Here is an 18,163-nt window from a genome sequence, read left to right on the forward strand (position 1 = left end):
CTAATTAGCCCATTTCTGATTTTTACAGTTTTGAAATAATTTTGCTTGGTTTTCACCACAAAGTCATAAGTAAGTCCAGATAATTTTTATTTTCCTGAGTCTTTTTTTTTTTTTTTTTTTTTTTTTTTGCTATTGAGTCTCTCTCTGTCACCCAGGCTGGAGTGCAGTGGCATGATCTCAGCTAAACGCAACCTCCACCTCCTGGGTTCAAGCGATTCTCCTATCTCAGCCTCCTGAGTAGCTGGGATTACAGGTGAACGCCACCATGCTGGGCTAATTTTTGTATTTTTAGTGGAGACAGGGTTTCACCATGCTGGTCAGGCCGGTCTTGAACTCCTGACCTCAGGTTATCCACCCACCTCACCCTCCCACAGTGCTGGGATTACAGGTGTGAGCCGCCGTGCCCGGGCTATTTTGCTGATTCTTAAGAGGAAACCGAGGCAAGCCACCAAGTAGGAGGCCAGTAGGTTGGGCCACAATCACTGTGTAGAGCCCAGGTTTCTAGTAGATCAGCATCAAGCTGCCTGCTACTCTTGGCCATTTGTTTGCCATGAAATATTCAGGGAATGTTTGATTTCAAGGTTGAGGGCAGCTCTTTTCCTCATTGCCTTCAGGAGAACTGAACTCAAGCCTTGTTCTCTTCAGGAATTGATGCCCTTTCTGCTTCATTATCCCAGGCTTACTGACTGAGTCCTCACTGTTCCTCTAGGAAAAGTAGCATAGACTTCATTCCCTCTTGGAGCAGATTTTTACTTTCAGAGCACTTCGGGGGTGGGAAATGTTTGTGTCCGGTTACATGTTGGAAGCCATGCCTGCACAGGGAAAGGAAGATGGGGCAGGGCCCCAGCATCTTTTTGTTTTCAATTTTCTTCAGTGGGTGTGGGAGCCACTTTGCTGCTGGTGGCCCAACTTCTTGTGAGCCTTCAGGTCCTTTCACATTTAGGTTTGTGAGGGGTGATACTGTTCTTTTATTTCACCTTTTTTCCCCCCTTGCAGTAGTATTTGTAGCTAAGTGAAGGGACCGCATATGGTTTCCTACTTGGATAATGGTTTGGGAGCCCCTAGAGCCTTTAAGCTATTTAAAGTCCTGACAGGGTCTTGGGGGAACAAAGACCTCATGCTTGGCTCCTGCTATTTCCTCCCCATCCTTCTCTCTGTCCTCTTCCCTCTCTCATCCTTACTGCGTCTGAGCAATAAATAGCAAGTGCTTCTGAAATACTCTTAGTTGGCTAATGTAATTGAGTAGAAGAACACTCTTTAGATGCAGATTTTTTTTCCTACATGATGGTCTTGAAAATGGTACTTTAATTTCAGGGTGTGCAGGTACCTGTGGAATATAATCATATGCTGTGCACTGGAGATAACAGGTCAGGCTCTTTAAGGACATGAGGCCGCCTAAATTTGCTTTACTTCTTCCCTCTTTGGTCCTGTGAAACTCTTGTTCTCCTACTGGCAAGCTGCCAGGGGACATTTGTAATTAAGACTGTTTCTTGGAATTGCCACTGCCTCTTCTTTTCTGCTCTCACTGTGGCTATTGTGGGTCCAGACCCCTGGGTGGCTTTGGGGGCTTGGGCAGGAAAGGAGACAAGACATGCCTACTCTTGCCATTCCTGTCATGGCCAGGTTGGTTTGCTGTCTTAGATTCTCAGATCCCACACCCAGGCTTCCAGTAGCTGGAACTAAGGAATATTTGGAAATTTTGTTTTGTCACTGTTACTACAATGTTTCCTGGTGTCTTATTTGTATAGAAGTTGGAGGGGTATTGAATTCTCCCATTGTTATTAACCTACTTACTTTTTTTTTTAATTGAACTATTTTGGCATTAATCAAGTTCTCCAGTGTGGCTTTCTGCATTTAATAAAACTCTGACCCCCTCTTTGTTTTATTGCCTTCGATTTAAAAGTCATGGGGCCAAGTGCCTAAAATATAGACATTTTTGTGGCCTGGAGACCTCTTTGCTACTTATTTAAAAATTCACGTGGTCAGATACAGTGGCTCATGCCTATAATCCTAGCTCTTTGAAAGGCTGAGGCGGGAGGATCACTTGAACCCAGGAGTTTGATATCAGCCCTGGTAACATAGCAAGACCCTGTCTCTACAAAAAATTAAAATAATTAGCTGGGTGTGGTGGTGCATACCTATAGTCCCAGCTACTCGGCAGGCTGAGGTGGAAGGATCACGTGAGCCTGGAACGTCAAGGCTACAGTGAGCCCTTGTCATGCCATTGCATCAGGAGCAACAACATAGCGAGACTGTGTTAAAGAACAAAAATTAAAAAGCACGTTTGTGGGAATCACACCAGACCTACTGAGTCAGATTATCTGGTGTGGGCTTGGTAGTCTGCATGGTTATAAGCTCCCAGGAGATTCTTAGGCACACTGAAACCTGACAACCACCGACAGGTGGTGATTGTCTTTTGGCAGTAAAAAACCAAGAGCTGCAGTGCCTGGCTCACAAGCCATGAGCCTCTGGGGTACCTGGGATCAAAATCCCAGCTTTGCTATTACTAGTTATGTGACATCAGGCAAGTTACTTAAACTGTAAGCCTCAGTTGCCTTCTAGTAAAAGGGGGATCATGATCCTTACCAGGTAGGACTGCTATCAGCATTAAGCCTATTTGATAGGGTTATCTGTAACTATTATTATTCTTTAAGTTCTAGTGCTTTTCACACGTGCTAATAGGGCCTTAAAGATGGGATCAGCAGGATCAAATAGGGTTGTCAGAAAGATTGAGAAATTGGAGGGTCCTACACAAGCCACAATGAAACACTTAAGGGAGGTAGTTATCTTCATAATCACCTCCTTCTAACCTCACACCTGTACATTTTATCACGTAGATTCCAGTTTTTAAAAAAGTTGGATTTCAGTTTCTATTGTTTTCCATTTCGTCTTTGCTTCCTGGAAGATATGCTAAATGTATTGCGTTGCTGTGAATTTGGCACTTGCTCAGATCATGTCTCTGTTATAGACTGTATTTACTTTTAAGAGGTATTTTGAGTGGAGAGAATGAAATAGAGCTGGTTGGAAATAAAGCTGCTTTTTCCTTGAAACAACTCTTGAGGTATTTGGATCTATGAGGCTTCTGTGTATGGTCCTTTAGGAATAGTTAGGTATCTTAGGAAGATAAAAGATACCTTCTATTCGGCCAGGTGGTCACAATTTTAAACCTTCCTCCTGCTGCTAGCTTGTAGCTTTCTAGTTATCAGACCTGCCTTTTATAGAAATGTGCTACTGTATGTGTTAAGGACCATAAAACAGTGGCTATCCCTGTGTGTTCTGTCTCCTGGATGCCAAGGGAATTGAAAGGTCCTTAATTGTAAATATGCCCAGGGCATGTGGTAATGCTTCTATTTTAAGTCTATAATTGAAATGGAAATTGCAGCCTTTGTTTATTAAAATGGCATGTGTGGCAGGGCAACTGGGACTGGTCCATTATTTACTGTTTGAAATCTTACCCATTTTAATCTGATCATGTCTGTAGTTCTTATTGTAATTCAACAGTCAGTTTTAAGATCATCATGGAGTATAATTCCACTTGGGCACATTAATTCATATATTATTGTTGAGGCTCCTTTTAAAAATAAAAATCAAACTTGTTTTTGACCCTGTTTATAGAACTTTTGTAGTTAAATTTATTTCCTCTGCCTCACAGAAGGATATATCTGTGGAAGAGTATCCTTTTTTTGAGGAAATAAGTGGAATTTAATACATTTCTTATGAGGAAAAGAATGGCCAGTTATTCTGCTGAAGAGAGGAATAAAAGTATGAAATATTGGGAGAAATGGGAAAGGGTGATCAAAGAAGCTTTGGAGATTTTCTCTCCCTCAACACTTTTGTCTTAAAAAAGAAATCTAAGTTTATAGAATAACATAACAAACATCTGGGTTCCTTTTTCAGCCTTGATATTCTTCCCTGTGTGCTTCAGAGCCTTGTTTTTTTCCTTTTTACTGTTGTGTATTACACACACAGTTGAAAGTCCCTGTGTACTTGTCCTCAACCCCATTTTGAGGTTTTCTCTTTCTCTCCCCACCCATTCCACATCAGTAACCATTGTGCATTTTTATTCTTTTGCTGCTTACAGAGCTCTATGAATAATATACTATTGTTTGTATCTGTTTTTAGTCTGCATTTATATTGGGTTTTACTATATCAGTCTACAACTTGCTTTTCCAGCTCAATTTTGTTTTTTCAATCTGTCCATTTGCTGTGTTGCTCTAAATCAGCCAAACTACTGTGTATTCCATTGGGTGACTATACCATATCCAGTGTTAATATGGATGTTGTTATACTTGTCTTGCACGTATGAGAATTTTCTGGGGCATATACCTACCTGTAAGTAGCATTTCGTAGTTAGAGGTATGTGTGTTACCACCTTTAACCAAACAGTGCCACATAGCGCCACATCAAAGTGCCAAAGTATTTAACCTTTTTATACTCCCATCAGTGGTTAAGGGGCATTCCTATTTCTCCACATTCTTTAAAATATTTGCCAATATGTTGGAGGTACTGTATCTCAATTTACATTTTTCTGACAATTATCAAGTTATACTTTTTTGCATACTTAATGTGTCCTTGGGCTTCTTCAGTGAAGTACCTGTTTATATCTTTTGCCAATTCATCTATGGGTTTATTTCTCTTTTTCTTATCGATTGTCCGTTATTTACTGAGTAAATCAAAGTAATCAGAAGAGAACCCCCACCAACTCTCAGTACCACATCTATCCACCCACCTACTGGAATCTGCATCCGTACACCTGCAGATGAACTACTGGTGCTCTGTGGAAAGCCATTCTGTCCATGGCATGGACATTGCTTTAGCAGTTCTCTTCTCTCTCTCCTTTGCTCACCACTAGACCATTGCCTGTTATTTCTCCAATCTGAAATCAAACTCAAAAACCTTATCTTCGCTCTGCCGCCTCCTTGCCAGGGAAGGTGCACGCCACCATAGTCTCTTCGTACTCCTTCATGACACAGCTTTTGAAAGGACTGTATATACACTTGACCCTTGAATAGTGTGGGGTTTAGGATTGCCAGCCTCCACGTGGTCAAAAATTCATGTATAGAACTCTTTTTTTTTTGAGACAGAGTCTTGCTCTGTTGCCCCGGCTGGAGTGCAGTGGCGCGATCTCAGCTCACTGCAAGCTTCACCTCCAGAGTTCACGCCATTCTCCTGCCTCAGCCTCCCGAGTAGCTGGGACTACAGGCACCCACCACCATGCTTAGCTAATTTTTTTTTTTGTATTTTTAGTAGAGATGGGGTTTCACCGTGTTAGCCAGGATGGTCTTGATCTCCTGACCTCATAATCCACCTGCCTTGGCCTCCCAAAGTGCTGGGATTACAGGCGTGAACCACCACGCCCAGCTCTAGAACTTTTTACTCCCCCCAAAATTCAACTACTAATTGCCTACTGTTGACCAGAACAGGAGAGGTTGGTCTTGCTGTCACAGGAATGGCAGGGGCAGGAGAAAATCCAGATATAAGTGGGCCTGCACAGTTTAAACCCATGTCATTCAAGGGTCAACTGTTCTTGCTGTCCTCAGGTTTTTTCTTAACATTCTCTTGTGCACCCATTTGTAGTTTCAACCAGGCTTTTACCCCTAGTGCTCTACCAAAAGTATGCTCGTCAAACTACCAATGACCCACACTTAGCTAGATCCAAAGTGCAAATCTTAGTTCCCATTTTGCTTGCCTTAGTTTGTGGCATTTGACACAGTTGATCATTCCTTCTTGTCCACTCGTTTTCTTTTCTTGGTTTCCAGAACACAGCATTCTGGTATTTTCCTTCCACCCTGCTTACTGGTTGCTCCTTCTCAGTCTCCTGTTGCATATTCATGACCTTTTAATGTTAAAAGATACTACCTATATGCCAACAACTCCCAAACGTATTTTGCTGGGTCCAAACTCCATGTTTGTATACCCAACTGCCCATTCAACATCTCCACTCAGGTGTCTAATAGCTGAAGCTTAGCATGTCTCCTGATCTTACCCTTCTCCGTTCGTCTATTCTACTGGTGAATCTTCCCGATCTTATTTGATGACCCCAGCCATCTTTACATGTGCTCAGATAAAAAAGGAGTCATTCTTGATTCCTCCTTTTCTTTCATTCCTAACGTTCCATCCATCTTCTTTCAGAATGTTTCCAGTTCTGACCACTTCTTGCCTTCCTCACTGCCGCTGCCTTGATGTAATCTCTTATGATTTCCTGCCCAGATTACTATCATAATCTCCTAATTTGTCTCCTCTACTCCATCCTTTTCTTGTCACAGTGTCTGTTCTCAACACAAAAGGCAAAATAATTCTTTCAAATGTGAAGTCAGCTCTGTGTCTTCATCTCCTGCTGCCTCCCGCTCCTGCATTCTGCTCTAGCTGCAGTGGTGGTGCCTTTGTTGCTAATGTGCATTGGCTGTTATCTTTGCTTTTCTTCCGATGACTGGGCATCCCATACCTCTTTGAGTTTTTGATAAAATTAATCTCAGTGCAGCCTGCCCTGATATTACAGCTGTGGCCCTGCACTCCTGTTCCCTTTCCTGCTCTCCATGTTCTTTTTTCCATTTCACTTATCCCTACTGTCAGTGCTTTCTTTGACTTTTCACTTCATTCATGATGTCTTTTCAGTACAGAACTTTTAAAATTTTAGTGGAGCCACACATTTCAACCTTTTTTAAATATATAATTTGTTACTATTAAAAAATTTTTATTTTTTACACTTTAAAAAATGAGATCAAATATACATATAAAATTTACCATCTTCACCATTTTTAGTGTATGTCAGTGGTAATCAATTTATATTCTTTTTTCTGCCTTCATTTCTCCCTCATTTATAATAATCCTACAGTATCCCAAGGTCATTTAGTTTTGTGGGTACAATGTTTAAGAATGGGCTAGGTAAAATTAGGCCTGAATGGGGGTTGAGAATAAGGACTTGATTCAAGTTCTCTTTCATTCCCTCCTAATGAACATTGGCCAGACTCCCAATTTTGGCAACCAGCCAAAAATACCTTCCTGAAAAAATGCTAACTGTATCTTCAGATGCTGAGATGTGGATATTGGGCCTCCTTCCCAAACTGATGAGAGGTACAGATGACTGACATTACCTCTTCCATCTCTAATGTGAGTCATTGCAGGGCCTACATGCAATGTCATTTCTCAGGATGAACAGTGATTACAGCACATATTGGTTTGTGTATTATCCACCCACGAGTTTATGAAGCAAGCATTTTTTCCTATTTTTATTTTTTAAAAAATATTTCCATGTAAATTAGAATCTAAACTAGACAGTTCTGTTTAAGCAGGCAAAATTCAGCTAAAGTCCTGTTTTCTGAGAATACATTCCATACCTCACTTGCCTCTTGGAGATTTCAAAGGCTTTTATATACCTGGTAATTTGCAGGAATTGCTTTTATTTTGTGGTTTCTCAGGGACTTCTAATATCTCTCTTGTAAGATGTTTGCAGATGTCAATAGCTACTAGCTCTGAGGGGTTAGAGTAACAAGATCATTCTGTGGTATCTTGTTTTCTGCTTGTGCTATTAGTTCTTTTCTAGCTTCATGAGAGACATATAATCAGACTCTGAAGGTGCCTTGTTTTTTATTGGGGTGTTTGTTGATACACTTTTTATTTTCCTTCATTCTTTTAAGGGTATTTTGTCCTGTGGAGTGTCTTAAAAGCAAGATTCTTATTTGGACAAACATTTTCAAACATTTAGTTGTACCTCAACCCATAATCTTCATTTGAAGGCTCATTGGAACAGTGTTTCTTACCTTTTATTCCTAGTTTTGGAATTACAGCCAACTGACATTCCCGTCTACCTCTGTGCTGTTTCAGAATATGTGGGGAGACAGATGTAGTGGTGCATGCCTATAGTCCTAGCTACTCAGGAGGCCGAGATGGGAGGACTGCCTGAAGCCAGGAGTTCAAGACTAGCCTGAGCAACATAGTAAGACCCCATATCTTTAAAAAAAAAAAAATGTAGGTAAGTTGCAGGATTTTGGGTTCTGAGGCAAATCATAAGGCTATGTAAGGTCAGTGTCGTTATTTTGTTCAATTCATTTTTCAAAATGTTCACTTAGTCTTTAGTAATCACAGAGCTACCCTCAGAAAATAGAATGTCCACTGTTGTTTGGTGAATATGAATATGCTGACACTTCTTTATTCCTGAGGGCTGGTTGTGATAACCATTGATTTTGTCTTTATTTAAAATCCTGTTTATTACCGGCACCTGGTATCTTCTGTCTGGCAAGCATTCTTACGTATGATTGAGCGCCATCACCAACTCTGCTTTACAGCTTATGTTACACTTGGCTCCTTAAGAGATCTCTGATTTGTAATCTATTTTTATAAAATATCCATAATCCTGTACATCTGTCCCTTGTGTTAACCAGCATTCCCCTAACCCAGGCAATTTCTATGCATCCCATTTCCTTTATTTTCTGTAAGAAAACCTCAATGTTATTTTGTTCCTCTAAAGATTCTCATGTTTACGGTCATATCCTTCCCATTAGACAGTGATCATGACACACCTGGGCCTTGATCAGAGCTCAGCCACCCCAGAGGCTTCTATTTGGAGTATGTTGACTTCCACATATGATCTGGGAGAAGGAGCTACCTTAAGTTTTTAGAAGAGCACTGGAATGATGATCATTATGCCCTCTGCCCCCACTTTTTTTAACAGGAGGTAGAAAACAGCTGATTAGTGAATATGAAACTCAAATTTCCTTGACACGGAAAGTGTTATCTGCATTCTCATAAGAGATTTTCTTGGTCGTAGTCAATGAATTGAAATGTTTGTATGTGCTAGAGGCATGGAGGCTTAGTTTGCATCTAGGAGGAAACATCTATTTCATAGATCCCCTTAACCATAATATCGACCTTAGGATGATTTTTAAATGGGGCATTGAAATGATGAAGGCTGTTTACTTAAGAGTAGCGGCTATTTAGGAAAAAATGTAATATCTGCTTTGAGTACAGTTTGGACTACACAGAGGTGTCTTGTTTTGTCAGGTGCATAATAGATGGCAAAGGTTCGGCCAGATTGGATAAGCATAGAGGATGTGGAATCAATGGTGTACGTCTAGGGTAGGGGTTAGTCCTTGATTTTCTCCTGTCTTTCTATACTTTTTGCAAATATTTTCCTGGAGGTTCTCAAGTCTGCAAAGCAGTCCTGTTCTCCTAGCATACTTGATCTTTGTATATCAGTCTGCATGTTTCTTTGGAGCTACTTATATCTAACTGTAGTTATTGAGTATGTACTAATGAGGGAGGTACTGTACTTGGCTCTGGGGAGTTAAAGAAAAACAAATGGATGGGTCTTTTTTGTCTTGGAACTTATAGGCTTCTGGGAGGGAAACATTAAAGTGAAGTATACCAACTGGTGTAGTCAGGATCTCTTATTTCTTATACAAAGACAAAAGTCTCTTGACTTACGCATGTCATCATGACTCCACATTGGATTCCTACTCCTTTATCTTCCCTTTCTACACCATTGTCAGTTCCCGTTAATTCATTTCTTCAAGTGGTTCTCATCATTTCTCGGGCTCCTGTCCTTTCCTACTTCTGTTACCTTCATCTAGATAGACCGTCTTATATCATCTAAAAATGGCATTGCTTAGAATAGCCACCTCTTTTAGGAGAAGTCTGGGGCCTATGAGATAATGAAGTAAGTGTGTATGTGTTGACATACTATTTCTTCCTGCCTCTCTTCTTTTGGTTTTCTGTTTTTTCCAACTTTAATTTTCCTCCTATTTCTTTACTATCCTGCAAACTCATATTAAATCTGACCTTGTCAATGAAACATTTCCTGATTACTTCTTTCCACTTCCCTGAACTCTTATAGCATTTAGTCCCTAGTCTGTATCACATGTATTAGCATAGCACTTAATCAAAACTATTGTCCAGGTGTGGTGGCTCAGGCCTGTAATCCCAGCACTTTGGGTGGGAGGCAGAGGCAGGTGGATCATTTGAGGTCAGGAGTTTGAGACCAGCCTAGCCAATAGGTGAAACCCCATCTCTACTAAAAATACAAAAATTAGCTGGGTGTGGTGACACATACCTATAATCCCAGCTACTGTGGAGGCTGAGGCACAAGAATTGCTTGAACCCAGGAGGCGGAGGTTGCAGTGAGCCAAGATCATGCCCCTGCACTCCAGCCTGGGCAACAGAGCAAGACTCTGTCTGAAAAAAAAGGAAGAAAAAAAAAACTGCTTTGTGTTGCTATTTCATATCTGTAGGATTTCTGTTATTACTATTTTAAGTTTCATAATTTTTGAGTCCAGGATTATATATGTATTTACAGAATGCTTTGTATGGAACTAACAGTTGGTAGGTGCTCAATAAAGATTTTTTGAGTAATAGAATTGGATTTAAAATATCTATAAATATTTGAAGGGTCCTAATACTTAATTGAGCTTCTTCTGTAATACAGTTTATGCCTCTATGTCTGTGTTAAAGACCATTTGTTTCCAGTTTGGGTAATTACAAACACTTCATTTCTTATTTGTGAGCCTGTTATGTGAAAAAGGTAGCCCTATTCTCGGTAAAGCACTTCAACCAAATACTTTTAATCATTTATTATGTGTCTTAACACATTTAATATTTGCGATACTAAGAGATAACCAATTTCAGACACATTCCTATATCTTGTGCTGTTGTACGTGTTCATTTGATTTTGTTCATTCCTGATGTCATGTTTTATTTTACTTTTAGGATAAGAACAAGAAACTGCGTCCCCTGTATGACATTCCTTACATGTTTGAGGCCCGGGAATTTCTTCGAAAAAAGCTTATTGGGAAGAAGGTAAGTAATTGATGACAGAAGCATATTTGCAAGTGGTTGGGCTTAAGCTAATCTTTTGGAGGCAATTGTTATAAGCTGGGCTCTTTACCAGCAGATGACACTTCTCCATCAAGTCAAATGGAATTAATTTGATATGAAGAGAGTCGTGTTTATGTGTCAGAAACGGTACCCGATGGGAGAGGTTTAAAATTGGGGCCCTGACCACAGTTTGATTGCCAATAGTCTCACAGCAGGGTCCGGGCTCAATTCCAGTTTTAATAATTGCATATTGCCCTGAGCTCCATTCAGTTGGCTCTCTTGTTCTCTCCAGCCACCTTCATTAAATGTCCAGGGCTATGGAATTTACTAGCGAGGGAAGGTTGCTGCTTTTTCATGCTTCCCCTACTTCTGAGGGATAGGCTGGCTATAAGGGGAAGAGGGCATGACCTGGACTAAGAGCACGCCTATTGTAATGCACTGTGGCATCAATGCTCCCTCTATTCTTCTGGCTGGCAGAATTTCCTATACCCTGTGGGAGTTTTTTTTTTTCAGGAAGGGGTGTGTGGCTTCCTGATAGTTCATGTGCAGATTTTTGTGTAGCTTGATGGCTTTTTTTTTTTTTTTGAGACAACATCTCACTCTGTTGCCTAGTCTGGAGTGCAGAGGTGTGATCTCAGCTCACTGCAACCTCTACACCCTGAGTTCAAGCATTTCTACCACCTCAGCCTCCAGAATAGCTGGGACTGCAGGTATGCACCACCACGCCTGGCTAATTTTTGTATTTTTTTGGTCGAGACGGAGTTTCACCATGGTGGCCAGGCTGGTCTTGAACTCCTGACCTCAAGTGATCCACCCACCTCAGCCTCCCAAAGTGCTGGGATTACAGGCATGAGCCACCATGCCCAGCCGCATGTTGACTTTATATTTCTAATGTAACAGTTTGGAGGCCATACATTTCATTTCTTTGTGTTCCTTGTTAGGGCATAATATTCTGTGACTGTTCACAGAATTTGCATTCTGGGAATCTGATAGTAAGCCTTTGAGCATCCTCTCATTTTTCCTCATGGCCCAACTCTAAGAGTCCTGGGTAGTTTCTTATGTCCTGGATCAATAAAGAACATGAATGGGATGGTTCCTATGATAGTGATTGAAAGAATGCTATCCAAGGAGGTACTGTGATTCATCTTTTCCTCACTTAGTTTCAGTTTGGATTTTGGGAGAAATATCATATTTTGAGTCAATATTTATTGTATCTTCAGAAAGGCAAAGCCATTTTTTTTTAATCTGGCCATAACACACTAAAGCCATATTAGCATTCCTTACCTGAACCATCGATGCTGTGACAGGTTTTGTTTTTGTTTTTGTTTTTGTTTTTGTTTTTTTGAGACAGAGTCTCACTCTGTTGCCCAGGCTGGAGTGCAGTGGTGCAATCTCTGCTCACCACAACCTCCGCCTTTTGTATTCAAGCAATTCTCCTGCCTCAGCCTCGCAAGTAGCTGGGACTACAGGTGCGTGCCACCATGGCTGTCTAATTTTTGTATTTTTAGTGGAGATGGGGTTTCCCTGTGTTGGCCAGGCTGGTCTTGAACTCCTAACCTCGTGATCCGCCCACCTTGGCCTCCCAAAGTGCTGGGATTACAGGCATGGGCCACTGCACCCGGCCTTGTGACAGGTTTAATAAGGCTCTGACTTTTGAACTAATACCAAAATAGTGTATCCTAATTATAAATACAACCATTTTTATTGTATACCATAGTCACTAGGATGATAATTATAGTAAGAGATTTTGAAGTTGGACATAAGGTAAAATTGCTAATTTTGAGGAAGAGAAACCGAACTGGATTCTCAAAAATGAGTATTCGATCTACTCAGGTTTCTTCAGAGAATAGGTTCATTTGTCATCGTACAAAACTTGACAGCATGCTGTATTCATTCATGAGGTGGAGTACGAATGATGGCTTTAAGCTTCTTTCAATTTCTAGATCTCCTGTTATCTGATCTAATGTCTAACATCTCTATTCCACCAAGTTGATATCATTTCGCTCATTTACTGGCTTATAAACAGTTGCTTATAGATAGCCAAGGAATTTCTTCACAAGTGTGGGTTTCTATTGAAATTTATCTAAAATCACATTGAAAGGAGTGGCAGCACATATCTGATTCGTGTGTAGCCAGTTGTGTGGCGTGTATTATGGCATCCACCTGGTTTATTTGAATATTGCCTTAACCCTGATTCTGTTTCATCCCTGGGACCATAGATCATAGCTTATTGCAGCAGCTGCTAATGGTCTTGGAAGGTTAGACCAAGGTTCTGCTCTCAAGGACTGTATGCCAGGCCATTGTAAAGTGCTCTGTCACAGGATAAAAGGACTAACCTCCAGTGTCAGATATGGAGTCAATTCTTAATCAATTAGGTTCCCTCTTGGTGAGAGAAGCCTCCTTTATTGGTTCCTGTGCAACAGAGTTGATTGTATTCTATTTGTGCTGAGCTCAAGTTTTTTTCCCCAGAGTGACATTGTATAAATGATGAATATTGTATCCCTGAGTAGTGAGTAGGATGCAACTCAGCTCTGCTGGGCTGGAACATTCCTGATGCAAACTGCTTTTCCTGACTCACCACCTGAAACCACTTGCCTGTCTTCTGGGCCTGTCACTTGCCACAGTGAACACCCATGTACTCTGGCGTCTGGGAGCAGGCAGGGCAGTTGCTGCCTCAGGGGAGTGGCTAGCACATCATTGCACATTTCTACCAATTCCCTTCAGACCTCTGCAGCTGTTCAGCATGGCACATGGTGATTAAGAGGCACCATGAGGGAGCGTGTGTATCTATGTGCCTGTGTGCACGAAAGCTGATTAGGGCAGCCTGTCACAGCTTAAGAAAGATAATGGAGGTAAAATCATCTTCTCTGCCTAGACTATTATTTGACCTTCTCAGGGATTCCATAATATGACAATTTTGAGGAGTTGCTAGAATGCAGAGAAATAAGACTGAAGGTAAACTGCTAAGGTGTTTTGTTGGCTTTGATGACCTCCATCCTAGTTTTTGGAAATGGATTCACTTCCTGGATTTAATTCTGGATTAATGCCTTTAATTAAATTACCCATACTTCTCTTGGAGGCTTTGTTTCGTAATTTGTGAACTGGGACTATTACTTGCTTTCCTTCTCTCATGAAGTTGAGTTATGAGAATATAGGATGATGGTAGTATTTCATGTTTGTCCAGATGCCAGTAAAGTATATGGTTTGATTTTGCTTAATACTGTTTTTATATAGAATCTTTCATAGCCCTACTTTTTCAGTTATGATATATTCCTGGTTCTGAGGTTATGAGAAGTGCATCAGCGTGCGACTAATCTGACATCATGAGGAGTATTTTTCCCTTTCTTTGTTGGTTCTGCTGACTTTATTGCCTTTTCAACCCATTGCATGAATTCCAGTGTTATTTAATTAGATCTGCATGAGGGCTTTAGCTTTCAGAAGATGAGTATGTGCTGGTGCTAAAGGGTGTGTATGTGTGTGTTTCTAATTGAGAGAGTGGTAGAAGAATACTGTGTGTATCCTTGAAGCATTTTGGAAACTCCCTCAATTGCCATACTGCCTAGTAGAACTCCCTTCCCATCTCCTGTTTACCATCTGCCCTCTTTCACTAAAATCTTGACTAAGGAATATTCACAGCAAAGAGTTTTGTGTTAATTTCTTCACAGGCTCATCATGAAATGGAATTTGTAATAACTTTAACATGTTTTCTGGTTTTCCAGAATGATTTTCTCGCTGTGTGAATACAATGGTGAGACTGGTGTCCTTAGGCTGTGGTCTTCTTCTGATAGCAGGAGCAATCTTTTTCTGTGTTTACAATTTATTTCCCTTAACGCTTAGAGATCAGTTTGCATTGCCCTAGTCATTTTGCTTTCAGGAGAATAAGGTAGTAACTGGGATCTTCATTGGGATTTCCCTCCAGCTATCTTATAAAATATCTAAAGTTGAGACTCAGTATGGTTTATCCATGTGATACAGTTTTTTAAAATGACATATGAGTCATTTCTATAGCTCCTGTCCCTTAATTGCAGAATTTCTATCACCATGGGAACCATTGTATTTAAACTTGCAATTTGTTTGGACAACTGGAGTTTCAAAAATGATGGAAAAGATGGAATTGTAAGAAGCCAGAGTGCATTGAAGCTTCTGTGCTGACAGTAGATGCTCATTGTAAACTGTTCTATCATCAGAGACTGTCCTGAAAATATATGCCTATTGCTTTAATGTCCCTTTTACTATTTCTTTTGATGAGCAAATATTGGGGATGAGCCTCATTTGTAAACTAACAGCAGCCTTTTTGTGGCTTTCATGCCATTGAAATTTGTTATCTGAACTAACCCAGCTCTTTTTAGGCACTTAAAATTGGGCATTTTTCTTGATCAGTGCAGACATTTGGGAAGTTATGGGGCTATAAATCATTTAGTGAGTTATTTCAAATCCAGATTGCCTTAGATTGTTGTTCTCTTTTCAAAATCTGTCTTTCTTGAGGTATGTACTTTTAGGGTGTGGAGATGGAAATGATCTCCATGTGCACCAGACTTATAAATCCAGAATTTCCAAGACTAATCTCTTGATCTTCTGGTGGACATCTGGCTCTCCTCTGGTGTTATGGGAGTTACCCCATTATCTATTGCTATCAGACATCTTTGACACCCTTATTCCAGTCCCTCACCCACTTCTGCTGGATATGTATCTGAATGATTCCTCCTTTCCAGTGCACTGCGCCTACCTTGCTTATATCTCGTCTAGCCTGGACTCCTATGTGGCCTTCCTACTGGTTTTGCCACAAGAATCAGGGTGTTAGACTACCTCCTCGTATCAGTAATCCAAAATCAATCTGGAAATGGTTAATATATGTAATGATATTATCTCTATTCTGGGTAAATGTGCTTCTGTGAGCTAGGTTGGCAACCCAACTACTGTTTATAGCCTTGTTTCTATGCAATAAAATAAAATATTCTAAATGTCTAAGAGTTTTGGAGATGTGGCTCATTTGTAATTTGGTGGCTACCATTTTATAATTTTCATGCCTTTGAAATTTCTTCTGTGAAGTAGACAGACTATTTTTTTTGGTAAAGCATTTGATAGAATGCCGATTATATCTTCAAGGGTTAGGACTGCTGTTTATTGGGTTCTCTCTTCATAGTAAGCACTGAACTCTGAGAACTTTGTTTTCACTTTTAATTTTCGCCTCCACCCTGCAAGATCTACATGTTGTTCTGGTCTTTACAAGTAAAGAAACTGGAGCCCACAGAAAAGTACTTTACTCAGATGCCAATGCTTTTAATTGCTATGCTGAATTAAAGACTTTTAGAAATGTTTACTTCTCTGTTGTGTATACTGACTCAGATATAGACAGGGTCGTGGTATTTTTGGAATAATGTCTGTTCCTGTATATAATACATCCTTTACATGCTGCAAGAAAGTAGATTTCTTCAGGTAGTCTGTGGCTATCAGGAGGTGGTAATAGCACTGTATATCTGCCTTCAGAGTGCTTTTAGCCCTCTAGACATTATCTCATTAGTCTTTGAGATGTCCCTGTGAAGTTGTGTTTCATCAAGTCGTTCTTCAGAGAAAGCAGTGTCAGATTACATGTTCTTCGCCTAAATATACAGACAATGTGAAGTCCTCGATAACATTGCTAAGCCAATTTTGAAGCTTGATTTCTCTTTCTCTTCATTCCCTTGGCATAGGTGTGACTTCTGGGAGCATCAGGGAGAAAGGAAGGACAGGTGTTGCTTTTTTTTATCTTGGCACAGGGTCACGGAGAAGTTGAGGGGCACTGTAGGTGCTTGTTCCACTGTATGAGAATAGATCTCCGAAGGTACCGGGAGTAACATTGCTTAGCAGGAGCAGTTTTTCACTCTTGCTAGTGAGAGCTCTTCAAGGGCACAGAGCTTTGCTGAGGAGGACTCCACCCTTCTCCCTGGCTATTTATCAGGGTTGTCCTTTTCCTTAAAAACACTTGTGTTCTGTCTGTTGCAGTGTGTTACCTAATCAGCTGTGTTAAGTACAAAAAGCTGGGATTCTGGGGATTCTTGTTCCTAATTACCTCTATTTAAGTTTGGATTTTATAAACATTTCTTTTGTCATCTCCACATTTTTCACCTCATATTAATTTGATTCATTCATGCTATGGAAAAGTCCTTTACATTAATGATCAAAGCAGGCCCTAAGGTTGTGAATGCATTGTGATTTAAATTGACAGGTTTATACAAGGTTGCTTGTCCTTGCCTCCTCAGTGCCAGCTGTTCGGTGTGGCTGTAAATTTTTTGAACAAATGACTGAAGATATTTGCCAAATTGAGAGCTGTTTTGAATGACTTGTAATTTCCGACCATGCATTTTTCTAGGAAGAGTTCTCCCACTTGGAAGTGGTAGTAATGTGTCAACATGCATTGGAGACCATGTTTCATTTTAGATGCTCTTTACCCTTTGGGTTTTGGGAAGGATCCTAATCTTTTACCCCTTGATTCTTGAGCTCTCTTGTAAAGAGAAGGTTGATTAACAGAAATGACTGGAGTTGCCTGTTTCTGGAAGCTCAGCAAGGTAGCTTTCTTCCTGCTGCCACCTAAATGGTCTTTTCGATAATGAGCTTTTGGTTGTCTGTTGTTGTTGTTTTCCCTGCAGACTCTGAAAAGTACCTCTGTTCTTTGAGGATTATCAGGGTGTTGAGCTGAGCACACATTTCTTTGGTGAAGTGTGTTATTTGTTGTTGTTGTTGTTGTTGTTGTTGTTTTCTTGAAATGGAGTTTTGCTCTTGTGGCCCAGGCTGGAGTGCAAGCAATGGCAGGATCTTGGCTCACTGCAACCTCCGCCTCCCAGGTTCAAGTGATTCTCCTGCCTTAGCCGCCCAAGTAGCTGGGATTATGGGCGCCTGCCACCACACCTGGCTAATTTTTTATATTTTTAGTAGAGATGGGGTTTCACCATGTTGGCCAGGCAGGTCTCAAACTCCTGACCTCAGGTGATCCACCTGCCTTGGCCTCCCAGAGTGCTGGGATTACAGGTGTAAGCCACCACGCTCGGCCTTGAAGTGTGTTATTTGTGTGATGTATGTTGTAATATCCTCTTTAAAAAGCATCTCTAAGTTAAATGAAGAAGCTAGAGTTTTCAACTGCGTTCCTGGAAATTTCTTCCGTATGCTCACCTGAGGGAAATGATTTATTAGCTACCAGAATCCTCGAGATTCTCATATCTCTGGGTAATACTCTTATATTAATTTGCTTATTATTAAAGACTTTCTTACTTGGACTCCCAAGTTGCTCATATTTTTCTGGTGAATGTTCCCATATTTATAACATGATTTGTGGTCGGCTTGTCTTAAGCCACCCACTCCTGATCTTTTCAGCTGGGTT

At 40.6% G+C, this 18,163-nt stretch overlaps 1 protein-coding gene across 1 annotated transcript in view; it reads left to right on the forward strand.

Moving 5' to 3' along the window:
- The window catches only part of SND1 (staphylococcal nuclease and tudor domain containing 1), a 436,722-nt gene that overhangs the window by 144,366 nt on the left and 274,193 nt on the right, over positions 1 to 18,163 (forward strand). The window contains exon 11 of the mRNA XM_003806046.5: positions 10,702 to 10,791. Within this exon, the coding sequence (XP_003806094.1) occupies positions 10,702 to 10,791 (90 nt within the window). The remainder of the gene's footprint in view (positions 1 to 10,701; positions 10,792 to 18,163) is intronic.

This window comes from Pan paniscus, chromosome 6 (assembly GCF_029289425.2).
Source record: "Pan paniscus chromosome 6, NHGRI_mPanPan1-v2.0_pri, whole genome shotgun sequence".
NCBI lineage: Eukaryota > Metazoa > Chordata > Mammalia > Primates > Hominidae > Pan > Pan paniscus.